The 27599-nt window shown below is 43.1% G+C and overlaps 1 protein-coding gene, 1 long non-coding RNA gene and 1 pseudogene across 3 annotated transcripts in view; all 3 read right to left on the bottom strand.

The window, feature by feature from the left end:
• Positions 1-326: 326 nt before the first annotated feature.
• On the bottom strand, positions 327-16395 carry CUNH6orf62 (chromosome unknown C6orf62 homolog). 2 transcript variants are annotated; one of them, XM_045866289.3, is made up of 5 exons: positions 15365-16395; positions 11610-11786; positions 10525-10647; positions 5924-6058; positions 327-1727 (listed from the first exon to the last, which is right to left on the bottom strand). In XM_045866289.3, the coding sequence occupies exons 1-5, from the start codon at positions 15404-15406 to the stop codon at positions 1602-1604; spliced, it is 603 nt and encodes a 200-aa protein (XP_045722245.1). In that variant the 5' UTR covers positions 15407-16395; the 3' UTR covers positions 327-1601. The 2 variants fall into 2 exon arrangements, with proteins under 2 accessions (XP_045722245.1, XP_045722244.1); XM_045866288.2 differs by lacking the exon at positions 15365-16395 and adding an exon at positions 13998-15354.
• Positions 16396-18985: 2590 nt separating this feature from the next.
• LOC123837397 (protein numb homolog) lies at positions 18986-20977 on the bottom strand (annotated as a pseudogene).
• A 919-nt stretch (positions 20978-21896) lies between these two features.
• LOC123837396 (uncharacterized) overlaps positions 21897-27599 on the bottom strand; it is a 43519-nt gene continuing 37816 nt past the window's right edge. The window contains exon 5 of the long non-coding RNA XR_006789204.3: positions 21897-24314. This is a non-coding gene — a long non-coding RNA (uncharacterized LOC123837396). The remainder of the gene's footprint in view (positions 24315-27599) is intronic.

Genomic DNA, 27599 nt, shown 5'->3' with positions numbered 1-27599 from the left:
CCTTTTGAAATAAAGAATATTTTTCTGAGGCACCTGGCTGGCTCAGTCAGTGAAGCCTGTGATTCTTGATCTTGGGGTTGTGAGTTCGAGCCCCACCTTGGGTGTGGAGCCTACAAAGTCTGTTTTTCTTTTCCATGAGGCAGGGAACAAGCCAACCTGCTCACTGTTAAAGCTGACAAAATGTCTTTGATTCCTATTCCTGAAATCACAAACGCATCTGCCATTTTTTGTCCTTCTGAATTGGCCGTTGAACTATGGACTGTAAAATAACCCCCAAGGTCGTAACACCTACCCATTGACTTGGGAAAAAAAGTTACCACATCAAGTTTTGTGTATTCACCTGAATAGTCAGGGAACTTTCACCTATTTTATTTAGGTTTTCATTTTTTCAAATTCCAACCAGAAGCTAAATACAATTGGAAACCAGTAAGCACTAAGTTTTACTCCAAAGGAGTAGGATCATTCAGATTTACTCCATAAAAGTATGCAACCCTTAAGCAAAGCTTTTCTTCATTAAAAAGAAAAAAAAAAAACCAAAAACCTGTACAGTAGTCTTTCCTTATGTTCACTGCACAAAATGAGTTCTGCTTTTAGAGCTTTGACACTCAATGGTTTTTTTAACAATTTTAGATACCAACTTTAGTAACTTTTCTCTACTCGAAAAAACCCTCATACGTTTTTCTTTAGGATGGTGTAGAAACCAGTATTTCTGCACCATTCACTGGATTTTCTTTCTTTGTAATAAAAATCTCTTTAAAACCAAAAAACAAAAACCAAAAAGGAAAGTCCTCTACCTATCATGGTTTCTGCAGCTATGAATGTATTTCTCAGTTTTATAGCTGCTTTAGCTACTTCAGACTCCTGATCTGCTTTAATGTGTATAAACTGTATCCACATTCAGCAGAATACTCTTACAACAGCAACTTGGGGAAAGAGATCTGGAAATAAAACACATACATTTATGAGTACCAGGAAACAAACATGGCCCAGTAAAACATGAGGCAAGAATGCCTACAATGAGATGCTTTTTTTTTTTCCCATTTAAGATTTCTTTCCCGTGGTTGTGTATCTATGTATTTTTTTTTTAAACAACCACTTCTGGTCATTAGAGTGAATCTGAGAGTGCTCCGGAACAACGGTGATTACAGCAAAGCTATTAAGTTTTTTTAAATGTTATTTATACCTTTTACATTCACTTCTCACCCTCCAAATACCGCTGACAGATGTCAAAGAGGCAAAAACCAGCACAAATGGAAAGACCATCAAAAATGAGTATCACCTTGTGCTTTCAGATACATTTAAGCATTTCAGTGAACAATAGTCCTTTCATTTCACATTTTTAGTAAGATGCTAATGCAGTGCAGCAAATATGCAAAGCATCTTCTTTCACACAGTCCGTGCAGAAGACACCTAATTTTTTTTAAGTTCTGAGACACAATTAAAAAAAAAAAAAAAAAAATCCAGGATGAACAAGTTTCAAAATGCATAGTGTTCTGTGCATGAGTCCATTTTCTTTAAACTCTGAAAGAATAAAGTGTAAGAAAACAAGAAAACCAATGCTGCTGCACTCTCTGATCTTGTCCATTTTGCCGGTCAGCACTCTACTCTGGCATGTAAGGATGGAGGTGGTCCTCTATGGTGCCAACTGCCCAGTGGGTAAGCTGCTCCTGTGGCAGGTAGAGGCAGATGCTGCATAACTTGAAGATCGTAGCTTTGTTTTTTGGAGTCTGAAAGGGAAATAATTTTAATAATCTTAATAAAGCCTTAACATAGCTGATCAACTGTCACATGAAGTCACTCTCCCACAACCGTATAAAGCACTTACAGACACAGTAACAAAGCATACAGAGTAAGGGAATAAATTATGGTCTGTACCCACAGGGACCTCAATCTAGTCAGGAAGACAAAACCTTGCCATATAAAATACAGAAAGAATAAACATGATTATAAACTAAATGTTTAGAGAATTTATTCAAAACAAAAAATTTAAGGTCCGGAAAGTCAACCATGACAACTTGCTAATGGAAAGTAAAGTTAAAGACATTTCACAGAGACAGATGATCTAAACAGAGGCATGAAGCTGTGGTCTGTATACAGAAAAGACAAGAAATGTCAGAGTAGAAGAGAAAAGGTAAGAAACAAGTAAAAAAGAAAAGACTGAAGCATAACCTTAGGGTAAAGGGCTGGAAGAAAGCAAAGGTATTACCATTATTATTAGTTTCACATCTGACTTATGGCAACACGTGCGAGGTGCCTTCACAGATCACCACTGCGAGTAAATGGAAGTTACCCCCTGACCCGCCTTCAAAGAACTACTTTTCACCACAGCACCTCTTAAAAAAGGGCAAAAGCAGTCTATATATGTGATGAACCTATACATTACGCATTTTTTTTTCATTTTCAATGTTACAACCTTTTATCATTTACCCAACAAAGAACATGCTCACAGAAGATGTCCTAGCCAGTAGAAGGTTGCATGTGGATTAGAATCCAGACTCCAGGAACATGCCTCTCTACCACTTGCCCATCCAAAATTATCATTTGGTCTAGCTCTTTTTGTACTTTTTTTTTTTTTAAAGATTTTATTCATTTATTTGACAGGGACAAAGCAAAAGAGGAAACACAACCAGGGGGAGTGGAAGAGGGAGAAGCAGGCTTCCCGCAGAGCAAGGAGCCCGATGTGGGCCTCGATCCCAGGACCCTGGGACAATGACCTGAGCTGAAGGCAAACACTTAACGACTGAGCCACCCAGGCGCCCCTCTTTTCATACATCTTACGTTTTGATAAAGGACACAAGATCTCTGCTAGATGATCAAGTTCCTTAGTTTCCTGATTTCCTCACCTATAAAATAGGAGTAATAAGATCTACAACTCACAGAATTTTTGGGAGGATTAAGTGAGCTCCTACTTGTAAAGCTCTTCCCACCTGGTATGTAACAGGCTCTGTGCTGGCCACTCTCCTATCAGTTCCCTCATTCTTCTATATAGCACAAATGTGGCCACAGATCTCCAGTTTATGAAGATCAAGAACAGAACCTGAAAGAAGGGGGACCTACGAGCACTGAAGACCAAATGCATCTACAATGAGGGTGACACCAGCCATCCCACTTTGCCCTGGGGATTGAGGTTTCTAGGACTTGGGACTTCAGTGCAAAAACCAGGCCATTCCAGACAGACTGACTGCTGGTCACCCTACCTACAACCCAAATTTATTAGTTTATGAGCCTACAATTCTCTCTTCCTTAAAAGATTGAAGCTATTTGCTTCAAAAGCACAGAAAACATCAACCTTGATATAAAACAGGAGACAACTTAATACTTATTTAACAAAGTAACTCCAAGTCACCAGTTATTTCTATATATTACTGATCTATATATTTGCAGGAAAATGAAATCTCTACATTAGTATATAGTCATTATTAAATCTTCTAAGACTAAAGGTCTGTTGTAGAATCCATAAAGTCAATAGCCTGCTATACAGTATTATCTCAATAAATTACTCAAAGTACACAAGTAGTTAAAAATGAAAAATAAGGCAACTTAAAAATATCCACCATAGGAGAGCTAAGGTAAAGAAGAAATGCAAAAGAAAACCCCCAAAACCCAACCAAGTCATGGGTTTTCTGTTTTATGAAATGCCTTCACTGAAATCAACGTTCTGTTAATCCCCACAGCTCATATTTGTACCTATAATACCATATTTACTTAGAACTTGCTTACAAGATACCAAGTCCACGTGTAATCTTGTCAAGTGGTTCTTCCGCTCCTTGAACACAACAGTATGATTCACCTTTTTATTTTTTACTACTTTGCAGACTCTAAGTAAAAATAAACCCATGCTCTAAAATGCAAAATTAGGGGCGCCTGGGTGGCTCAATCAGTGAAGTGTCTGCCTTCAGCTCAAGTCATGATCTCAGGGTCCTGGGATCGAGCCCTGCATCAGGCTCCCTGCTCAGCAGGGAGTCCGTTTCTCCCTCTCCCTCTGCCTCTCCTGGTTCCTGCTCTCTCTCAAATAAATAAAATCTTAAAAAAAAAAAAAAAAATCAAAATGAGTATCGCAAATACTCTTCTAAAAGTCTTTACTTAAACTGCCTCCGCAGAAAGGCCCCCTCCGGTGTCACCATCAGAGTTCATACCCAACAGCTTACACATCCGCACCACTTCCTCTGAGCGCTCACCAACTGCATACTGTTCTGCCCTACTGCCTCCCCCATAATGGAGTAGAACTTCTGTCTTGTTCACAGTGTACAGTGCCTGGCACACAGCAAGTAGGCACTCCGTTGTTGAATGAATGGTAATTAAAATGCTACTCTTAATTTTTTTTTTTTTTTTAATATTTTACTTATTTATTTGACAGAGAGAGACACAGTGAGAGGGAACACAAGCGGGGGGGTGGGGGAGGGAGAAGCGGGCTTCCCGCTGAGCAGGGAGCCCGACGCGGGGCTCGATCCCAGGACCCTGGGATCATGACCTGAGCCGAAGGCAGACGCTCAACGACTGAGCCACCCAGGCGCCCCTAAAATTATTTTTAACAAGACATCTGTTATAAATTCCAAGTGAGGATATTCAGATTTAGGTTGATGAAAACAATGTTCTAGAGAATAAAAAATAATCTGGAATACCTGGATTGCTTAAATTGGAAGTGCTTATTTAGAACACATGTGGAGACTCTGAGAAACAAACAGGGTTCTAGAGGGGAGGGGGGTGGGGCGATGGGTTAGCCCGGTGATGGGTATTAAAGAGGGCACGTATTGCGTGGAGCACTGGGTGTTATACGCAAACAATGAATCGTGGATCACTAAATAAATAAATAAATAAATGTTAAAAAAAAGTAGTAGATACACAGGTTATATGCCAATAACAACTCAATAAAGCTATAAAGTAAATAAATTAAAAAATAAGTAGAGGGTTTTTAAATATATCATTCTCAGTTTTGGTCTAATCTTGAGAAATATGTAAAATAATTTTTAAACTATGAACTATCAGATAAATTAATGAATTAGGAGGACTATTTTAGTGTTTAAAAAAAATAAAAAAATAAAGCACATGTGGATCTTTTAAATACAGATATACTTCATCCCTTTAGATTTTTATTTAAAAGGTCTAGGGCCAAAGCTTCTCAAAATATAATGTGTTACTACTCATCTAAGGATTTTGTTCCAAACACTGATTCTCTGACCGAGTAGGACTGGAGTAGCGCATAGATTCTACATATTTAAGGATCTGTTACCACCATCTTGTTGACCATACTTTACATTAGAAAAGCTCTATCAGAGCGTTTCTTTTTAAGATTTTTATTTTATTTATTTGCGACAGAGAGAATGAGAGAGAGAGAGCACATGAGATGGGGGGAGGGTCAGAGGCAGAAGCAGGCTCCCTGCTGAGCAGAGAGCCTGATGCGGGACTCGATCCAGGGACTCCAGGATCATGACCTGAGCCGAAGGCAGTCGCTTAACCAACTGAGCCACCCAGGCGCCCCTATCAGAGCGTTTCTTAAACTCTACTGCCATTGGAATCATGACGTTTAAAAGCTCCCAGGTAGTTCTACTATGCAGCAAAATTTGGGAACCACTGTTCTAGGGTGAGGCCCAGGATAGCTGTTTGATTTTTTTTTTTTTTTAAAGATTTTATTTATTTATTCACAAGAGACAGAGACAGAGAGAGAGAGAAGCAGAGGGAGAAACAGGCTCCCAAGGAGCAGGGAGCCCGATGTGGGACTCGATCCCAGGACTCTGGGATCATGACCTGAGCCGAAGGCAGACGCTTAACCATCTGAGCCACCCAGGAGCCCTAGCTGTTTGATTTTTAAATAACTTCAAATATAATGCAGTGTTGAAGTGGCAGAACAGAATTAACATAGATAGAAAATAGTCTAACAAATGAGCTTTTTAAATGAGCTGTTAAGTAGTTAAACAAAGCTTACCTGCAAGTGCTGTCTGTCAATGAAGAGAAACACGGACTGGTTAGGATTGTTGACAACAATTCCAGTCTTGTCCTTGCGGCTCAGTACATGCAGAAACTGTTTTTCATAGTCACCGTGATGAAACTCAAATTTGGCCTACGGAAGAAATACATTTACATGTAACTACAAAGATGTTACCCTACCTGAAACATCTATTACATCTATATGCTGTCCAACATGGCAGCCAATCGTGCCTACTTAAATTTAATTCATTAAATGCAATTTAAAATTCACTTCTTCAGTAACTCTAGCCACATTTCAAATGCTCAATAATCCGATGTGGCCAGTGGCCACCATTCTGAACTGAGATATATTCCTTCATCACAGAAAGTTCTAGTGAACAGCACTCCATTATAGAATTTGACCTTCAAGAAAAACTTTGCATCAGAGTGACTTGATCTAATTCTCAATGATTTTAGGTCAAATTCTATAAAACAAGATTTTCTTTCTTTTTTTTTGAGAGAGGGAGACAGAGTGTGCACATGGGGGGAGGGGGGAGGAGGAAGGGGGAAAGAGACAGAATATCTCAAGCAGACTCCCCGCTGCGCTGAGTCCAATCTCAAGACCCTTAGATGATGACATGAGCTGAAATAGTCAGACAATTAGCCGACGGAGCCACAGATGCCTCTAAAACGAGACTTTTCAAACCTATTTTGCTCAAGACTCCCAACTTAGTACTTTTAATTAAGCCCAATGACATCTCCCTCCTTTCTATTTACAAAGAATACCCACTACGGATGGCTTTTGCAAAGAAATATATTCCAATCTTAGCTGCACATCTCACTGCTTATGCAACCTTGTATATATCCCTTAACTCTTCTAAACTTCACCTTCCTCTCCTGTAAAATAAATGGGTTCTAACAATCAAAACAGTTAATGAAATGAAACAGTGGGGCTTTAAAGCCCACACCTGAAATATAGTTCCAGTCCTCACACAGATGGGCTTGAGGATATATGAACCCCTCAAAAATTTTTAAAATGTTATGCACATTTTTCAGATTAAAAAAATTTTAAGTTATGGAAGAACTATTACCAAATCAGAACAGTCTTTTACTCTTTTAACATGAGGAAGATCAACTCTATCCTCCCACAAAATGTCTGCGGAGACCAAATGCTGGGTGAAATGACTAGGCTAATGGAGAATTCAAGAAACGGAAATCTTAAAAAATCTCTTATTTAGATAATGTTGAATTATTAAAAAAAATAAAAGACTGTTAGTCCATTTGATTCAGTTTTTATTCTCTCATTATGTCAAAGACTATAGGAAATACTAACATGGAAAAATCATCAGTTCCTGCCATCTGAAATTTTAGCACCCAGCTTTTCTTTCAAGCCGTAAGATACCCTATCCCTACAAACGATTGTGTAAATATGATATTCAATTGTACCTCTGCACAAATTCAAATATTTACTGAACTCTTAGTATATGAAAAGAATGTCATTAAATACCAAAAAATATGAATAAGGTTATCCCACCCTTAAGGGGCTCTTATACTGCCCAAAAGGGCAAAGCACATGCAAATATAAAACCTAACTTGCTTCAGATCTTTCCTAGAATAAGATGTCGTTATTTGTAAAACCCTAAAATGGGTTATCTTCAAAGTCCATGTGAAGAAGGGAGAAAACTAACACAGTAGGCACTGTGGGCAGTATTAGCAGGTGATTTTTGACTGGGCCTTCAAAGAGGACAGTAATTTTCCCTGGGGAAAGCACTCAGAAAAGGTAACCTGGGAAATGCCATTCCTGGAACAAGACCGACATAAACACGTGTCAAAAATCAGACTACTGCCTGGGACACCCGGGTGGCTCTGTCGGTTAAGCATCTGACTTCCGCGCAGATCATGATCTCAGGGTCCTGGGATCGAGCCCCGACGTCCGGCTCTGCTCTGTGCTCATCAGTGAACCTACTGGTCCCTCACTCTCTGCCCCTGGCTCCTGCTCATGCACTGTCTCCCTAGTGAATATACAAAGGTTTGGGAAGGAACAGTCCACACCAAAAAGAAAACTCTAATTAAAGCAGCATGAAAGCAATGCCCAGAAGTAACAAAATATTTGAATAGTGTGATAAAAACTACCCTGCAGCAAGAGCATTTAGGGATAAAGAGGAAATAAGAGATATTTTAATAGCACCTCTCAGTACCCCATAATACTCTGAATATAGCAGGAATTCGTTATTGAAACAACCTTTACGATGGTTCCTACTAAATCTCATTACTATCTAGATCTTCAAGTGCTTCAAGACAAGAAAAAAAAAGGTTTTCAAGTTAAAGTTGACCTTTCCTTTTCTCATTTGCCTTAAGAACTAAGTTATTTATATTTAAGGCTTCTCATTCAGGATCAGGATACTCATTTATTTTAAATTACCGGGGAAGTAAATTCATCTTTACACTGAACTTGTTTCCTGTAGTTGAACTCTAAAATTACACATTACCTCTATCCTACACAGTGCTTATATTCAGTCCATAATTTAAGGTTTTCATAGTACAGGGCACTTCCCACAGTACAGAGTAGCAAATTAAAAGCATAAACTTTACAGGATTTATGTCTTGACTGCCACTTAACTACATGATCTTGTGCTGTTTACCTAATCTCTAAGTGCCTCAGTTTCTTCCTTTGGAAAAGGAGGTTCTTATCTGCATAGTTCTTTTAAGGATGAAGACTAAATGTATATAAAGTATTCAGGACACAGTCTAGCACAGTCAACACTCAATAAACAGCCATGATTTCAAAAAGTAGGACTTAACTTGAGACAAGACTATTTTAACAACAACTATTCCAAATAATGTCTCAGATGGAAAGATACAGTATTAGAAATTTTAAAAGGGGCGCCTGGGTGGCTCAGTCGTTGGGCATCTGCCTTCGGTTCCGGGATCGAGCCCCGCATCGGGCTCCCTGCTCAGCGGGAAGCCTGCTTCTCCCTTCCCCACCCCCCCTGCTTGTGTTCCCTCTCTCGCTGGGTCTCTGTCAAATAAATAAATAAAATCTTAAAAAAAGAAAAAAAAGAAAGACATTAAATAAAATATGAATAATGCACCAAATTTTTTTCAATGGAAATTGCTGAATTAAAAAAATAATAAAGGGCGCCTGGGTGGCTCAGTTGGTTAAGCGACTGCCTTCAGCTCAGGTCATGATCCTGGAGTCCCGGGATCGAGTCCCGCATTGGGCTCCCAGCTCAGCGGGGAGCCTGCTTCTCCCTCTGACCCTATCCCCTCTCATGCTGTTTCTCTCTCTCTCTCTCTCAAATAAATAAATAAATAAAATCTTTTAAAAAATAAAATAAATAAAAAAATAATAAAAATCCTAAGAGTGCCTCTCAGTTGAGGTGCAAGACCTGCTCTGATAAACATGCCTTACCATTCCTGTCTTCCTGCTTTTTATATCCAACTTCTATTCTCCAACAAGTTCATGTGAGTCAGATATTGTCCACTGAAGACACACATAAATACAGAATACTTTTACCTTTCTTTAGGCTATAGGTTATCTTTAGAACTTATTTCTGTCAAGTGAATCTTAGAAAAAGGAATAATAATTTGAGCTGATGGGTAGGAACATTACCATGGGGACAGGGGGAGTATACCAACTTGTCTATCATACACAAAAGCACCATAAAGATGGTTCATAGTAATGGATGAATGCAAATTTTTTCAATGATAACTTTGTATTTCTAAACAATCAGCCTAAAATAGGCATTCTAATATGTAGTTCAGTATGCTTAAAATGAGTCTTTAAATGTCTTTATTTAGGTTTCTGATTGTGAACAAAAGTATGATCATTGTAGAGTTATGAAATGTGTGTACATACACACACACACACACAGTTAGCTACCTGACCTAGAACTAACCATAACTAACATTTTGGTGGATATTATTGTACTTTCTCTTTTATTATAAATAAAATTAGGATCATTGACACTTGGGCAAATGCTCTTAAAAACTGGAAATTATCTAGTACCTCAGGTGACAAGTCCAAAGTTAGCACAGTGTCGAGGAAGAGTACTGAAGAACCACTACCAGATTAACTTATCTCCTGTATAGTTTTATACACAAATCTATTTTTGGAAAATGATTTTTTTAAAAAGACTATTTCTCTGAGAGAGGGAGGGAGGGAGGGAGGGAGAATGAGTAGGGGAGGGGCAGGAGGGGAGGGAGCAGCAGATGCTGAACCGACTGAGCCACCCAGGCGCCCCTGGGAAAGGGTTTCTGAACGCATTTTGCATTTCTTAGATCAGACTCGTTAGAGAGCCCGATGGTGCAGGGGAGAGATCTTCTCAAGACAAGTTCATTCACAGGCCCTTCGACAAATCAACACACATCTACCCTGAAAGGTTTTCTCTGGCCATTATTTTAAAGACACACTGAGGTAGTTAGGACTACCTCATTCTCAAGAGATTCTGTCACCCAAACGCTTTCTCCTCTTGTATCACAATATTCAAACAGATGGGAGCAACTTATGAAGTAATAAAACCGATTAGAGTAATGCATATTCCCCCAAATTTTCTTAACTTAGGCCGTATTCCAGAAGTTTTTACTCACTCAGCGCACACCACACTTAGAATAAAATACCTGAACAGGCCTAAAAGGCTCATCAGATTCCTTCCACCTAGAAAACAGGAGACAGACAATTTTCTCAATATCATTCCGAGGCCAAAGAATGAAATCCATCTCCTGAGTACAGCCAATTACATCCTATAAAAGGATTAAAAAAAAAATTACTTTCAGAGAAACAAAGCTGTAACAAGGTATGTCACAAATTATAGGTTTGATTATAGAAACATTTCACAATACAAAAGGTCCACTATGTATCATCTTATATACCGAGAGATAATAGGACTGTATATAATCTGAATACCTCATGGCCTAATTCTAATTTTTATCTTGTAGAGTCCACCTACAGCCACCCAGTCCAGTGTTGCTCACACCAAGACCTAAATTAATCAGCACATGGTGAAGACTCCAACTGAAGCTGATTTTTTTTTCTTGTGAAGTCCCTGTATTTTTATTTCCATTCTTCAAAATCAGAACCTAGTTAACATTTAAGCAAAGGTGTCTTGAAACTTCTAATATTACTCACATTCTTATTACAGCTGAAGTGCTATTTTTATTATATACTTACAGAAAACTGTTTTTTCCATTCTCGTTCCTTATCACAGTCCAATGTATTAATTTTCAAAGGCCAATAAACCTTTTTCAGACCAGTACATGGTTCTCTCTAGCCTTCCCCAACGCCAGTAATTATGAGGATGTCTTTTCAAGTATGTTCATTTTAAATTCCAGTTGAGTTACAGAAGTTTAGAAGGTTGGGAATAATAATTCCTTCTACTTTAAGTTCCTTATTTATAAGGAGCATGATGTTAGTTCTCACCCCAAAAAGAAAAATCTAATGAACAGTAATATAAAACATTATTCCCAGCAATAATACACACCATTATCAGCATAATACCACAGAGGAAAAGTTATCCATGTTTTATCTGAACTTAAAAAAAAAAAAAAATTTTAGACCTGAGCTGAAGGCAACTGCGTAACAGACTGAGCCACCCAGGCGCCCCTGAAGTCAACTCGTGACCACAGTAACTACCCATACTTAGCGGGGAAAATGCAAGTTTAACTCACAAAAACTTACCAAATCAAGACCGAAAAACAGAACTTACCCTTCTCATAGACTGGTATCGAGGAGCATGGAGCTGTACCACATCCTTCTGTAAAAGCTCTATGGAACTTTCCAAGGAATAGCTGGAATCTCGCACACCTTTCAGGATATTTTCTTCGTAATTATTTGTCATAACTGGTATAACCTCAGACACTTCAAAAAGTGCTGATTTTTTCTTCTAAAAGCAAAAAAAAAAAAAAAAAAAAGGTCTATTAACCCACCAGTAGCACATTGTCTTTTAACACCCAGTTCATATTACAATGTCATGTACCTTTACTCTAACTCAGCAAAATTATTAACTCAGGTAATTTTTGTACTGATTTTCAAATAGGTGGATCCTTCTGTTATTTCCCCAAGCCCCATTACCCCAGCCACACACAAACAGGCTATTATCAGACTGTTTTACTGCATGGTTTTATAGTATCATGGTATCCATTACAGGTAACTTATTTTAAACAGTATTTCTTCAACACTGAGAAACAAACACTAGACATACCTAATGTTTAAAAAAAAAGTGGTTTACTCTTGATATATTTTCATTTAACTGATTCTACATACAGCTAAATTAAAATCTCAGCAGTTTAAAAACAAAGCTGTACAAATTAACATATTTTTAACTCCTTAAGGGGTTAAGTTCCATTACTCCTTTTAGATATAACAACTGTCAATATATGAAACAAGAAAAAAAAGGTCTACCAAGGTTGAGTTTCAAATTTAGTTGTGACCAAGTGCTCATCAATTTAGGATATAAAACTCATGAACCTACTCAGGACAACTGCCTGCATACTGTCCATTCCTAAGAGTAACAATGGGGTTTTATGGTGTTAAAGAACTAGATGGTACAACTTGGGGCATCTCATATATTAAATACCAAAAACTCATCTTACCACTTGTATCTTGTATTTCTAGTGAGCTTACATTATAATATCCTCAGTTAAAATCTGATCGTATCAATTCTGCAGTCAACATATTAACAAGACAGAATGGAGAAGTAAATCCTGGGTACTACCCAATCTTGGGATAATCACTTCGAAACAAACCACTGTGAAACCACTTTACAATGCTAAACTAGAGCTGCTAAGAGCATTCTTAAACACAGGCATACCTTGGAGATATCGCAGACCACAACAATAAAGCAAGTATCACGGGGAGTTGAATTAATTTTTTGGTTTCCCAGTGCATATAAAAAGTTTGTTTACACTACACTATAATCTATTAAGTGTGCAATAAGCATTTAGGTCCAAAAAAACAATGTACATATCTTAATTGAAAAATAACGCTAAAAAATGTTAACCATCATATGATTTCAGTAACTTGTAGTAACTGATCATAGGTCACCGTAACAAATACATTAATAAAAACGCCTAAAACATTTCAAGAATTAACAAAATGTGGCAGAGAGACATAAAGTGAGCAAATGCTGTTGGAAAATGATGCTGATGGACCAAGTCAACCCAGGGTTGCCACAAACCTTCCATTCGTAAAAACCAAAATTATCCACAAAACGCAATAAAGTGAAGCCCAATAAAACTGAGGAATGCCTGTACTAATAAACTTTCATAAGAGTTAAGAATGGGATAAATACTCGGGAAACTTCCGAACATGAAGTACATACCACACTAAGAATATACTTCTAATTTGAAAGTAGCTCACAACTTAGTTGCAAAAATCAAAGTAGTATTTCCTTATACTCATAACCTAATCTCATGTCAAACAGATTTAAAAATACTGCTTTTATCATGTTCTCCTTGACTACTCAACAACTCCTTATTTGCTATTTAACTGTGAAACGAATCCTGATTATGTTCGCCAGCCACCTCAATGTTTAAATTTCCTCTTCAGGTCCTTTTGAATTTTAATAAATTGCACTTCCAAACACAAATTAACCATTTCAGTATGTAACTGTTCCTAAAAATTAAAGTGTACTGTATTTCATCAAATGTACCACGAGAAAAGGTATCTTTAGCATGAAGTTGAACAGACTATTTACTTTTAGCATATAAACATTGATTCTAATTCACCACTTTCAACTATCCCACTTTAGATAATGCTTAAATTCAGCTATAATGTTCTCTATGTAACTCCACATAAATGAAATTTCTTGTGAAACATAAGTGAGAGTTTTACAATGTTGCTCACCCCAGGTTACCTAAAAAAGGACCCTACCGAGCTTTAGATCATTTCCAACCCAAGGAGTACCCAAGCCTTCCATTCGTAGTTACACCGCAACTACACATGCAGAGAACTACCCGGGAGGGTTCAGGTTAAAGCAGACACGTAGATTTTTGTCAACCACTCTTTAAACTAATATACAGTTATTTACGGGTAACAAACAATATACACTTACAAAAATCACTTGTGCTAATTCACATTAAGAATTTTAAATTACCTTCTCCTTGAATACAAAGGCAATATACATCTTGAAGTCAAACTGGTCAGCTAGAGATTCTTTTTTCTTTCTAAGCTGAGCACGTAGTCTGTTCAGAGCTTGTTTCTTCCGGGAGTTTGGGTCCCCCATTTTGAAATACAGGTGGTACTAAAGCCTTTGGAAATTGTCACTAAACTATGGGCACTTTTTCTTAAGACTCAAGTACAACAGAAACAAGTCATTTTTTTCCTGCTAATATGATTGAATAGCTAAAATCACGACTGTAACCCAAAAACTGCACCTTCTGGCGATATTAGCAGACTGTCATATTACAGGGTCAAGAAACAAAAGCTGCTGTCCAGTCATGTTTGGACAATAACGTTAGGGGTTATGGGAAAAAGGAAGGGGAGGAAGGAAGGAAAGAAAGAGAGGAGAAAATACTTGGAACTAACTTTTTGGAAAACACATCTGGCTTAAATGCCAAAATAAAGGCTTTGGCGGGGAATGAAAAGCCTATTATCGGGATTTAGGTGTGCAATAAAACACAGCTGACACCAGTCCAATCCTTAAAATCCATCCGGATTTTCCCCCCTCTTTAGAGAAGGGATTATGAGAACGAACGGGGAAGGGGAAGTGTGATGATCCCTGCTTTCCAAATACCAAAATAAAAAAAAAGAATCACAAAGAAAAAGGGAGAAAGAAACCCCCCCCAACCCCCCCCCAACACCAAAACAGGGTAGGTGAATGAAACCGAAATATCCAATTGGATTTTACCCAGCCAGACCCATGGCTGTAGTACCTAATTAATTCTTAAGTTATCTCAGATTTCACTATTGCTATGTATTGTCAGTGCTTGTTATTGATTACACTTGGTGGTGAGCAAAGAGAAAAGTGCAAAATCGGCAGAGCAGGAAGGGGAGAGGTACAGGGCTTCCCTGCAATCAACTACAGTGTATACCGGGGGCGGACAGCTGTTGCCCAAAGGAGCCATGAGAAAAAACAGCGGAGTCATTTCCAACTTCCCCATCACCCACATTTTCACCCCCAGGCGGCTGCTAACGCTGCTGCCATGGAAAATCATGATGGCAGAGAGAAAGGGGGTATATAATACGATATAATTATTCTTCCGGCCCTGTGGTTAGACCTGATTAATGCCCGGGATCCCAACACCCCCAGCCCTGCGGTGAGTCCTACATTCCCCGAGGGAGCCTTCCCTAGAAATCTGCCCCCGTTCCAGATCGTGGGCAGCGCGACTTATCTTCCTGCGAGCATTGCTGAGGCAAAGGTGGCGGGCTCTGCTCCCAGACCCCAGGCGGTGCCCAGGGACCACCTGCCTTCCACCCCCCAGGTCCCACCCCCACCCTTTGCCTTCAGCGGCAGCGACTCACTCGCACCACGGGAGACACAGGATCACTCAGGTTTTCACTCATTTCATCGTGGAAACAATTCCCGCCCGGGTAGAGTAGGCGGGAGAGGGTAAATGGGAAGGATCAGTGGGGAAAAAGAAAATAGTTGTGTTACTATTAATTACTTTTTGGAAGTATGCCCAGCCCACCCCCCCCCCAAAAAAAACCCCTGAAGTTCCCGGATTAGCTCGCTCGCTCTCTCACGTTGAACAGACCATGTTTCCCGAGTTCGGACAGTTTAGGGTGGGGTCCTCAGTTTGCTTCCCGAGGGGGCAGGGGTGGAACTGAGGCAGCTGGGGCGGGCGCGGGTGACGGGGCAATCCCCTCCCTGTCCCCGCGGAGACCGGGACTCACTGACCGACTCTCGGGCGGGGTTCGGGCCCTCTAGCCGCAGCCTGCGGGCGGAGCGGTGGCGGCGGCAGAAGAGGCGGCGGCGGCGGGGGCGCTGCTCGCGGCACGGGCAGGAGCCATGTCAAGAGAAAACCACCAGCCAACTGAGCCCCTCCATCCCCGCTGCAGTGCGCACTGTGACCGGGCCGCCCGCGCTGCTGCCGCCGCTCAGCCCCCACCTGGGACCCATAGTCTGGCTCGGCGCCCCGGGCGGCGGCGGAGGGAAGGACGCGGAGGCGGCGGCGGAGGCGAGAGAGAGGAGAAACGAGGTGGAAAGAGGGGTAGGGCTGGTTCTGGCGGCGGAGGGGGAGGGGAGGAAGGGGAGGGGAGCCCTGCGCTAAGGGTCTGTCGGCGAAGCAAACCCCCCAAAAGAAAGTTATTTCAGCTCAAGCATCGGCTCTCGAGTCTGTCTTCCCCCCGCGGGCGGGTCCCGGCGCTCAGCAAGGAAGCTCGAGGAGACCCGGAGGGGGGAGGCCGAAGCGCAGCGTGAGCGTCCGCGGTGGCACAGCCTCGTTGCCCCCAACCGCTGGCTGCGGAAACGGCGGCGGCCTCGGGCGCCTCCCGGGTCCGGGGCAGAGTCGCGTTTGGGAAGGGAAGCGAGAACAAACAACTTAAGATGGCAGCGACGGCCGCTGCGTCACACGCCCCTCCGCGGCACCGCCCAGAACGCTCTGCGGCTGCGCACCGCGCGGGCCGCCACCATCTGCGCCGAGCGAGGGGGGGGGCTGGAGGCGGAAAGTGCTTTGCGCCAGTCAAGCGGAGAGGAAAGACGGGCAGGGCGAGAGGCCGTGAGGAAGCTCTGAGAAGGGGGAGTCTTTGAATTTAGACTTCTTAGCTGATATTCCCGCCTCAGAGGGGAGTTCGCGGCTAGAGACGCCCCTCTCGAGCAGTATGGAGCTCCCACGGGGCGGGGCAAGGGGCAACCCGTACTCCCGCCGCCCCCTCCGTCAGGAAGTCCCAGCTCCTGAGTTGGCTCCTCGCCCCTCCCCCCGCCGTCGTCATAAGGCCACGCCCTCCTCGCTCCCGGACAAAGCACCCGGATGGAGTCGCTCTTCCGGGGTCTGGGCCAGCCCCTCCGATAGGTCTGGCCCGAGCCGGGGGGCGGGGCGGAGGCGAAGGCGGGGGCGGGGCGACGGAGGGCGAGGGAAGTGTGTGTTGGAAGGCCGGGGAGAGCGCCGGGTCGCCTCCCTGCGCTTGAATTCTAACCGACCGCAGGGTCTCGCAGCCACAGGCGCACTGGGGGCCTCCGTGCCTGCAGGGTCAGCAGCGCGCCGCTGCGGGGAGACTCTTGCGCCGGCCCCACGCGGCTCCGTCCCCACCTCGCCACGCGCGCCGGCACGGGGGGCGGGCCGCCGGCTCCGGGGAAGGTCAAAGACGCCGCCCCGCGACCTCGTCCCCGCGTCCGGAGTCGGGTGCTGTCGGGCCCCGCCAGGACCTCGGGGCCGACCCCCGGTGGGTCCACCCCTCAGCGAGATGGGAGGAGGGTACTGCTGGACGTTTGCTGCTCGCTGAATCCCACGTCCTTGGCTCGCAGGACCGCTGATGTGCTGACGACGCGGTTCCGTGTCAGAGCAGCGAAGGTCAATACTTGCCGGAAGCGAAGCTGTGCTCCTTTATGAACCAACTGCTCACCGTGGTGAGATGTGCGGTGCGTCCTCAAATTACTGCCCTTCACTTGGGAAAACCAACGCAGATTACCTGCAGTAACCTTTTTTTTCCACTCGGGAGCCACCCTTCCATATCAATTCTTGTCCAAAACTGAAGGATGAAATTCCCGCGGTTTCCAAATTATTGCTAACCTTGAAAAGATGAAGGTAACATTTTGCTAGTGCTTCCCTGATCGATTTTCGCAATCGCGCACTAACGATAATTGGAGATGATCACAACTGAAGGTTTAGGGTAGTTTGTAACATTTGGGTTACCAAAAAAAGGTATTTAAAAAGTTGACACTGGTTCTTGTCTTTTTTTTTCTACCACCAATATTTGTTTTTGTTACAGCAGATTACAAATTCTCATCAGTATAAATATATATAACTTACATTTGCTTGTAAGACCAACGTTCAAAAGTAAAGATGAGATGGGGTCTCTAGTTGTTACCAGAGGTCCAGTGGCTGCAACTGGCACGAGGATGTTCTGTTCTTCACAAGTCGGGGGATGGACACACACACAGCTAATAAAACTAGAATCTCCATCCCCACAAAAACTTGCGGGGACAAACCTAAAGGGCAAAACAAAACCTACCAAGACTCACATGACAAACCAACAGTAATCTGCACTCCAGTCTATAGCTATGATCGTCATTGTCACCTTAGTGTCAAAACAAAGTAGAGGATTAACAGAAGGAAACTGCAGCTGTACATAAAAGAAAATACATATTCTCTGTAGAGTGTATTTAGATTGATTTTGTTAAATAACGACATTAGAATTTCACAGGTTTTAAAACCAGGACAATACTGCTCTTTGATTTTCTTTCTTTTTTTTTTTAAGATTTATTTATTTTAGACAGAGTGCATGAGTGGGAGGAGCAGAGGGAGAGAGAATCTCAAGCAGACTCCACACGCTGAGCGTGGAGCCCCTCACAGTGCTCGATCTCACCACCAGGAGATCACAACCTGAGCAGAGACCCAAGAGGCGCCGCTCAACCAACTTCGCCAGTCAGGCGCCCCGGATTTTCTTTAAAAGTCCAACCCAGTGGCTCTGTTGCTCATATGCATGATTTGTTGCTGCAATGTGCTACGTAAAATGAATGGTACCAAATAAGCTAGGGATCCCATCTGCAAGCCCCAGCCTTTCCCCCGACTTCAGTAGGCATCACTGATAAATCAATCTTGTGTACAATTCCTTACGGCTAACCCTTTCACCTTCGGCAAGGTTACTTAAAACTCCTACAACTTTTTAATATTGAGAACCATTTAAAATATTCTTAATGCATAAACACAAAGATTTGGACTTAAACCAGGAAAAACAATAAAGATTTTGGCTTTTTTGATAAATATTTATAATATTTATTCTTCCTTAAAGTGGAAGCTCAACTTTACCCCTGAAATGTAGCTCTGCTAGGCAGCTGCTGATGTGCCCTCCTGGGAATTCTGCATAGCCTACCTCTTGTCCCCAGCCCAAGCACAGGCCACCATGGTCTTGATCTCTAAGACAGGCCAGCACTGAGGATGGCAGGTGAATGGCTTAAAAACAAGGGAAATCATTTTGCTTCCCACACTGTTTTATATTCCAGTAAATACGCTTTGAATACAGATTCTTGTTCAGATACTTCTGCCTCTCCATTGTCAGAGATTTGTAAGGGGCTATGGGAGTCAGAGCGGAACAGAGGGCAACATTTCCTTGACTTCTTTAGCCTAACTGCAAGACAACTCTTCTCTGGAATGCTTTTTTTCCCCATTTTTCTCAAAATCACCTCCCACAGAACTCTGCCTGGACATGCTCCTTGGGACCTTTGGAACTAGTGAAAAGTATACTGATTGGAAACACAAAGTTCCCTTTGCTCCTTTGGCCTCTGCCCCTACCCTTGCCTAAATACAGACAAAATACAGAGGCCACAGAGACTGCTTAAAGCTCAATTTCAAACGTCTTTTGTAAGTCACTGGAGAAAGGGTTGGTGGGAGAGGGGTTAGTACGCTGCCGGGACTGGGCTTTCTAATGCTGCCCACTGGGCTTCCAAAGGATCCATGGGGCAGGTACCTGCAGGCCCCTCTGCGTGCTTATCTCCTGAGGCCAACCTGCCATCATCTAACACTAGATGTACTAGAACCACTGAGGTGCTGAGCAGTGGCTTCAGGAAGGGACTGGAAGCAGCCTGCCCGTCTCAGGCTGAGGGAATGTCGGCCGCTTGACCAGCCTGGGAGACGGAGGGGGGTGGGCGGCCTGAGGGTGGCCTGCGGCGCCGAACACGTTGGATACCGTCTGGGAGGGAGTGATGCCCACCACAGGCACATGCGGGGCTGGGCAGGGCATCCTGGTGGCCACAGGATAGGACAGGGCAGGGACAGAGGCTGGCTGCGGGGGTGGGACCACGCCCACTGGCACCGACTGAGAGGTGAGCAATGCATTTCCTGGGAAAGGCCACGCTGGTAGGGTAATAGCAGTGAGTGGAGGAGGCTGGACAACTGGCTGCAGAAGGACAGCTGAGGGCTCTCGGACCCCTCTTGTAACCGGCGGTCAGCCTTGGCGGGAGTGCTTCTGCGACCAGCCCGGGAGAGACCCGGAGACGCAGCGCCAGTAGACCGACCGCACTCCGTCCCCGAATGTGGGGCTGCCGTTGTCTTGTTCGCAGCGTTGGGGGCCTGGGCACAAGGGTTGGTTTCCGCACAGGCACTGCTGTTGGTGCAAGAGCAGTGAGGTCTGGCTTAGCAGCAGGACCACGGAAGGCTGAGTCAGTGTCATTATCGTGAATGTCAGGAGATTGCGAAGCTACCCCTGTCACTGGCTTGGTCCTCAGGGCAGATGGGAGGACCTCTGGGGGCCCTGGGAGGGTGTGCTGAAGGCACCAGGGGTCTGTGAGCGCGGGGAGCTGATACTCTCTGCTTCCCCTCCCACTCCTGGCACTTCTTGGCATCTTGGATTTGTTTCAGACTCTCCTCTCTTACTGTTTGCTCGGTGGTGGCTGTGACACGGAATGACCCTTCCCTCATCACTGGCATCAAAAGTAGCAGTCACTCTGTATTCCTTCTCCTGCGTCTGCTTCTGTCCTAAACAGGCCGCAAAAGCAGAGCCGATTGCGTGGCTCAGTCCTTCACCCGTGTCCTTGACGGCCAGGAAGCAATGACAGATCCAGCGCCCAGTGGTGCCGTCACGACTTATGTCAGAGACGGCTCTATCAAAGGTCCTCTGTGGGGCACAGGAAGAAACTGTTTCTGTTGTCTGCTCAACTGTGAGGTCCTTCGTTTTTTCATCCACAACTCTGAGTCCACTTGCTGATGCCCACAGGACTGCCTTCCCTGCTTTCTTTCCAGTTTTTCCAAAGAAGCCTTGGGAGAACTGCCTTTCAGCTTTCAATCTTTCAACAGCATCTTCACCGATGCGCATTTCTCTTGACTCGTCAACTTCTGCGAGGCCACGGTCCTTCACTGGGAAGCGACATTGTCCAGTACGAACCCCTCCTTCATCTGCTGTCTGCCACTGGTGTGGACGACTGGCCTCTGGAACCTAAATGTCTTTCTTTCTCCTAAAACTTTGCCATAGTTTCTTCATTTTACTTTTTACAAGCTGGCTCTGAGTCTTGGCTGTGCCCTTTACACCCTGTGTGACTCTGGACAAGCTTCGTAACCCCCCCAAGCCTCAGGTTCCCCATCAGTCCTCAGTGAGGTGTCTGAGGATGGCTGGTACACCAATATTCCGATCTATGGATGTGAATCAAGATCTTGGGTCGCAACAGCAGCTACGCGGGACCTCCTCTCTGGAAGAAGTTGCTCAAGCCCCAAGTCTGCCCCTGCCCCTGACCAACTCCAGAGCCAATGCCGAGACTCGGCCCCCGGTCACCACCACGCACCACCACCTCCCCCATGACAACAGGCCCCTGGTTCATGCTTGTTGATCTGGCCCTGACTTGTACCCATGTCATCCCCATAGGAGAGTTCTTTTAATAACAGCTACATTCCATAAAATTTACCTAAAGTGTACAATTCGATGGTTTTTAGTATTTTCAGAGTTGTCCAATCATCACCGCAATTTTAGGACATTTTCATCACCCAGACAAGGAACCCTGTACCCATTAGCAGGTACTCCTCTTCTTTCTCTCCCTCAGTCTTAGGCAACCATTAGCCTATGTTCTGTCTCTGTAGATTCACCTTCTCTTACATTTCATATAAATGGAAGCACACAATGTGTGTTCTTTTGTGACTGGCTTCTCAGCATAATGGTTCATTCATGTTGTGCTGTAGTATGTTTCAGTACTTAATTCCTTTTTAATGCCGAGTAATAGTCCACTGAATATTTCATATTTTTTTATTGAGGTAAACTTATATGTAAGTTTCAGGTATACAACATTATAATTCGATATTTGTGTACACTACAAAGTGACCACCCCCAAAAGTCTAGTCACTACCCATCACCATACAGCTGAGCCCCTTTACCCATTTCGCCCAGCCCCCAACCCCCTTCCCTTCTGGCAACCACCGCTCTGTTCTCTGTATCTATGAGTTTGTTTTCCTCTTGTTGGTTCGTTTGTTTTACTGTTTAGACTCCACTTATAAGTGAAATCATACAGAATTTGTCTTTTTCCAACTGACTTACTTCACTTAACATATACCCCAAGGTCCATCCATGTCACTGCAATGGTAGATTACCTCCCTTTTTATTAAGGCCGAATTGTATTCTATTGTATTTATATACCACATCTTCTTTTTTAAAAAATTTATTTGAGAGAGAGAAAGAGACAGAGAGAGAACACAAGTAGGGGGAGGGGCAGAGGGAGAAGCAGACCCCTGCTGAGCAGGGAGCCCGTTGTGGGGCTCGATCCCAGGACCCCAGGATCATGACCTGAGCCAAAGGCAGAAGCTCAACTGACTGAGCCAGCCAGGTGCCCCAAAGACCACCTCTTCTTTATCCGTTCATCTATGGATGGACACTTGGGGCTGCTTCCCTAACTTGGCTATTGTAAACAATGCTGCCATGAACATAGGGGTGCATATATCTTTTCCAATTAGTGCTTTCATATTCTTCAGATTAATCATCTTTCGTTTATCCACTCACCAGCTGATGGATAGTTAGGGTTTTTTTTTTTTTTCCTCCTTTTTGGCTATGAAGAATAATATTGCTATGAGCATTTGATTAAAGGTTTTGTAGAGACATATGTTTCCAATTCTCTACAGAGAGAAATGAATTGACCTAGCAGTGAAATTACTGGGGCAAATGTTAACTCTATCTTTAACCATTTGAGAAACTGCCAGACTGTTTTCCAAAGTGATGGCACCATTTTACATTCCTATCAGCAGTGGATGGGGACTCCAATTTCTCCACATCCTTGTTATTATCCCTCTTTTTGATTCTAGCTATCCTAGTGTATGTGAAGTGGTATTTGATGGTGGTTTTGATTTGCCTTTCCCTAAATTTTAAGGCTGTGAAGCATCCGTTCATGTGCTTTTGGCCATTTTTCTGTTTTCCTTGGAGAAATTTCTTCTTTTTTAAATTTATTTTTTAAATTTAAATCCAATTAATTAACATATAATGCATTATTGGTTTCAGAGGTAGAGGTCAGTGATTCATCAGTCTTATATAACACCCAGTGCTCATTACATCACGTGCCCTCCTTAATGTCTATCATCCAGTTTCCCCATCCCCCCACCCACCACCCCTCCAGCAACCCTCAGTTTGTTTCCTATGATTAAGAGTCTCTTATGGTTTGTCTCCCTCTCTGGTTTCATCTTATTTTATTTTTTCCTCTTTTCCCCTATGATCCTCTGTTTTGTTTCTTAAATTCCACCTATCAGTGAGATCATATGATAATTGTCTTTGTCTGACTGACTTATTTCGCTTAGCATAATACCCTCTAGTTCCATCCACGTCATTGCAAATGGCAAGATTTCTTTTCTTTTTTTTAATTTTATTTATTTATTTGACAGAGAGAGAGACAGTGAGAGAGAGGGAACACAAGCAGGGGGAGTGGGAGAGGGAGAAGCAGGCTTCCCACCGAGCAGGGAGCCCGACATGGGGCTTGATCCCAGGACCCTGGGATCATGACCTGAGCCGAAGGCAGACGCTTAACGACTGAGCCACCCAGGCACCCCAAGATTTCATTTTTTGATGGCTGAACAATATTCCATTGTATATATATACCACGTCTTCTTTATCCATTCATCTGTTGATGGACATCTTCGCTCTTTCCACAGTTTGGCTATTGAGGGCATTGCTGCTATAAACATTGGGGTGCACATACCCCCTTTGGATCCCTACATTTGTATCTTTGGGATAAATACCCAGTAGTGCAATTGCTGGGTCATAGGGTAGCTCTATTTTCAACTTTTTGAGGAACCTCCATACTGTTTTCCAGAGTGGCTGCACCAGCTTGCATTCCCACCAACAGCGTAGGAGGGTTCCCCTTTCTCCACATCCTCGCCAACATCTGTCGTTTCCTTTATTCAGAGATTTTGTCCATTTTTTTTTAGTTGGGTTGTCTTTTTATTATCGAGGTGCAAGAGTTCATTATTCTACATATAAGTCCTTATCAGATATATGATTTCAAGTATCTTCTCCCATTCTGTGGGTTGTGTTTTCACTTTCTTGGTGCTGTTCTTTGGAACACAAAAGTTTTAAGGTTTGATGAAGTCCAATTTATCTATTTTTTCTTTTGTTGTTGCTTATTCTTGTGGTGTCTTATCTAAGAAACCACTGAAAAGTTTTTGCACCACTATAATCATGAATCATGAAAACAGGAGCAGATGTCGAGGTAAAAAACGAAGTTTCCCATTTCAGCTACTAAGAAACAGAATTGGAGATTCTTGGTCACAGCTGAACAACTCCTATAACACTGTGTTCTGAGGGTCTGTGTCACGTCTCAGTGAGATGAGTCAAGAAATATCAGCAATGTGCCCTGGAGGAAGAAAACACTTCTAGCTCAATTTTCTCTACAATTTGGAAGGGCTTTAAAATTGGAAGGATAATCAAAGGGAATACATTTTTAAAAAGCCATGACCGCAATGTTCTGATGAAATTCAGATAAAAGTCAGATAGAACTCAGTTAAAATTTAGCTTCGTTAACAATGGAAAAACCTTACCCAATCACGTTAGAAATGGCTTCTTTGAGTTAGGCTGCTTCTAACAGTGGGATTTGTGGAGTGAGGAGGATGGCACCTTGATTAAAAATATCTGCTTAGGGGCGCCTGGGTGGCTCAGTCGTTAAGCGTCTGCCTTCGGCTCAGGTCATGATCTCAGGCTCTGGGATCGAGCCCCGCATCGGGCTCCCTGCTCCGCGGGGAGCCTGCTTCTCCCTCTCCCACTCCCCCTGCTTGTGTTCCCTCTCTCGCTGTGTCTCTGTCAAATAAATAAATAAAATCTTTAAAAATAATAAAATAAAATAAAAATATCTGCTTAATCTCCCCTTGGAGGGTTTAAATGGCACCATTAGATACATCGTGTAACATCTTCTTAGTTGGAAAGCAGGCACCACCACAGGTTACATTTTTAGTAAGAGAACACTTTATGAAGGTTCTGTGCTAGCTCGCTCCCTGGATCCAGAAGGCTCCAAGTCTAACCTCCTGACCTCTAGGCAAGCCACCTCTTCTGGGTTCATTCCAAGTCAGGAAATGATTACTCAAGCATATGCTTACATAGCCTACATATAGGATAGTAAGAAAGCCAATGACGTGTTTAACAATTGTTCTTCACTCTTCTAAAAGGAACCAGATAATTTACCTTTAAAATATACGTTGTCTGCACACACCTTCTCTTGTCTTAGAAAAAATCTGGTTTTCTCAACATCTCCCCTCATACTTATGACCATGCTAGATTTTTCAGGAATTCTCAAATATTTTGTTCCTTCATTAGTGCTATTAGGTTTATGAGACATGGTCTTGACTTATGGTCATATTTATGATACAAAGATTAATAAGCACGATACAGGACAAGTTTATGCTTAAACTATGCAGGCCTGGAGAACTATCTCCGATACTCTACAATTTGATCCTAGAACCAGCAGCACCAGGGACCTGGTCTCCAAATTTCAACCATACAGGTTTATCACCTAAGGTAACTATGATAATGTGGGCTAAGAAAAATTGCACAGTCCAACAGAGCTTATTCACGGCATAGACTCTAGCATATACAGCCTTCCCATCCACAACGGAGTCACAAGGTTACTAAACAAAAATGATATAAAAAGGAAAAAGAAACTATGTTTTGAGACCTTTGCTGGGGTGGGGGTGGGGGAGTAGGAAGTTTCTTAATTTCTCCTCTAATCTGAGCCTAATTTCATGTGGGCCCAAACTAGGGAGGTCAGTACTCATTTGCAGGCTGACAGTGGGCTATTTGTTTAGTGAAGGCCTAAAGCAAGACAGAGGCTTGGAAAATGAGATTTGGCCAGGTTACCAGCATTGTCCCCAAAATTGGAATGTGGTTGAGAATCCAAGGAATATGCATGTGAATACTCATACTGTACCATGGATTTTCTTTATTTTTTAACCTTTTTTCTTTCCCCACTCCCTTTCTCTCTCTCTGTTTTTTATTTTCTACTTCTCGAACTCTTGGCAGGAGGCTCGGTTTCTCACCACGTGGGCTTCTCCGTAGGACTTCTTGAGTGCCCTCAGAGCATGGTAGTGGCTTGTCCCAGAGTGAGTGATCTCAGAGAGAGAGAGATGAAAGCCACACTATCCTTTATGACCCAGGCTTGGAAGTCACCCTCCATGACTCCCACATTGCTTCCACAAGTCAGCTCTATCGGGGTGGGAAGGAAGTGCACATGAATACCCTTGTGTTCAGAGTTGGGGATCACTGGTGCCATCTTGGAGGCTGACTACTATAAATATCTTTCGTGTTGTGTACAAAACATGCGAGGGAACTTATCAAAGACCTCCAGTTCTATCATAGTTAGGATAGACTAGGCCAGAAGTCAACACACTTTTTCTTAAAGAGCAATAGTAACTATTTTCAGCTGGCAGGCTGTATGGTCTCTGTTGTAATTAGTCAGTTCAGTGGCAGCATAAACAAGACATAAGCAAATTTGCATGTCTGGGTTCCAATCAAATCTCATCAAAACAGGCAGTTGGCCCATTGGAGGGAGTTTGCTGACCCTGAGCAGCAATAATTTATGCTCCGTGGCTTAAACCACAAAGGTTTATCACTCACACTATTTCCAAAACAGGTCTGCAGGGAGACTGTTCATTATGGACTTTGAGGAATTCAGAATTAGAATTATGGAATACCACATGCTTCCACAACCACTGAAACAGAAAACAGGAATATGGCAAATCCCTCATGGGCTTTGAAAGCGACCACCTGAAATGACATCACTCCTACTCTCATTTCTTTGGTCAAAGCAAGTCACGTGGCTACCCTTAACTTCACTGGATCCCAGCAGTATGACCGTTCCATGTGCCCAGAGGAGAGGGAAGCAGATCTATTTGGTGAACAGCAGTGATTACCACCAGAACCATATTTTCTTTATTTTTTTATTTTTTTAAAGATTTTATCCATTTATTTGTCAGAGAGAGAGACAGAACACGAGCAGGGGGAGAGGCAAGCAGAGGGAGAAGCAGGCTCCCTGCCGAGCAAGGAGCGCGATGTGGGACTCAATCCCAGGACCCTGGGATCATGACCTGAGCCGAAGGCAGCCACTTAACCGACTGATCCACCCAGGCGTCCCTCTTTCTTTTTTTTAAAGATTTATTTTTTGAGAGAGAGATTGAGTTCACAGCTTGGGGGAGGGGCAGAGGGAGAGAGAAACCCAAGCACACTCAGTGCTGAGCACGGAGCCCAGAATGGGGCTTGATCCCACAACCCTGAGATCACAACCTGAGCCAAAATCAAGAGCTGGAGTCTCAACCGACTCTACCACCCAGGTGTCCCCAGAAGCATATTATTTCTTACTACTTGTTCTTGTTCCACCACTAGACCTCTTTCCTTTTAACTGAAGATTTTATTTATTTGGCAGAGAGAGAGAGCACAAGTAGGGGGAGCGGCAGAGGCAGAGGCAGAGGGAGAAGCAGGCTTCCTGGGATCATGACCTGAGCCGAAGGCAGATGATTAACTGACTGAGCCAATGAGGCGTCCCTATAAAGTCTATTTTCAAATCACATTTTGCTACTTTGCTTTTCCCAAGCCACTCTCACCTCAATTGCTTCAACTCTGGCGGATCTGTATTGCCCTGGCTTTCAGCAGACAT

This window comes from Mirounga angustirostris, unplaced genomic scaffold, assembly GCF_029215605.1.
Source record: "Mirounga angustirostris isolate CCGP_5_RB_7025 unplaced genomic scaffold, mMirAng1.0.hap1 SCAF_8, whole genome shotgun sequence".
Classification (NCBI taxonomy): domain Eukaryota; kingdom Metazoa; phylum Chordata; class Mammalia; order Carnivora; family Phocidae; genus Mirounga; species Mirounga angustirostris.
The sequence above is the reverse complement of the archived record's forward strand: the minus strand, read 5'-3'. Positions and strand labels throughout refer to the sequence as shown.

Coding starts and splice junctions, on each gene's coding strand:
- CUNH6orf62 (XM_045866288.2), bottom strand. CDS start 14,126: ATGGGGGACCCAAACTCCCGGAAGAAACAAGCTCTGAACAGACTACGT. Junction 10,648..11,609: donor GATACCAGTCTATGAGAAGG/GTAAGTTCTGTT, acceptor ATCCTTTTATAG/GATGTAATTGGCTGTACTCA. Junction 6,059..10,524: donor AGCCTTTTAGGCCTGTTCAG/GTATTTTATTCT, acceptor TTTCTTCCGTAG/GCCAAATTTGAGTTTCATCA.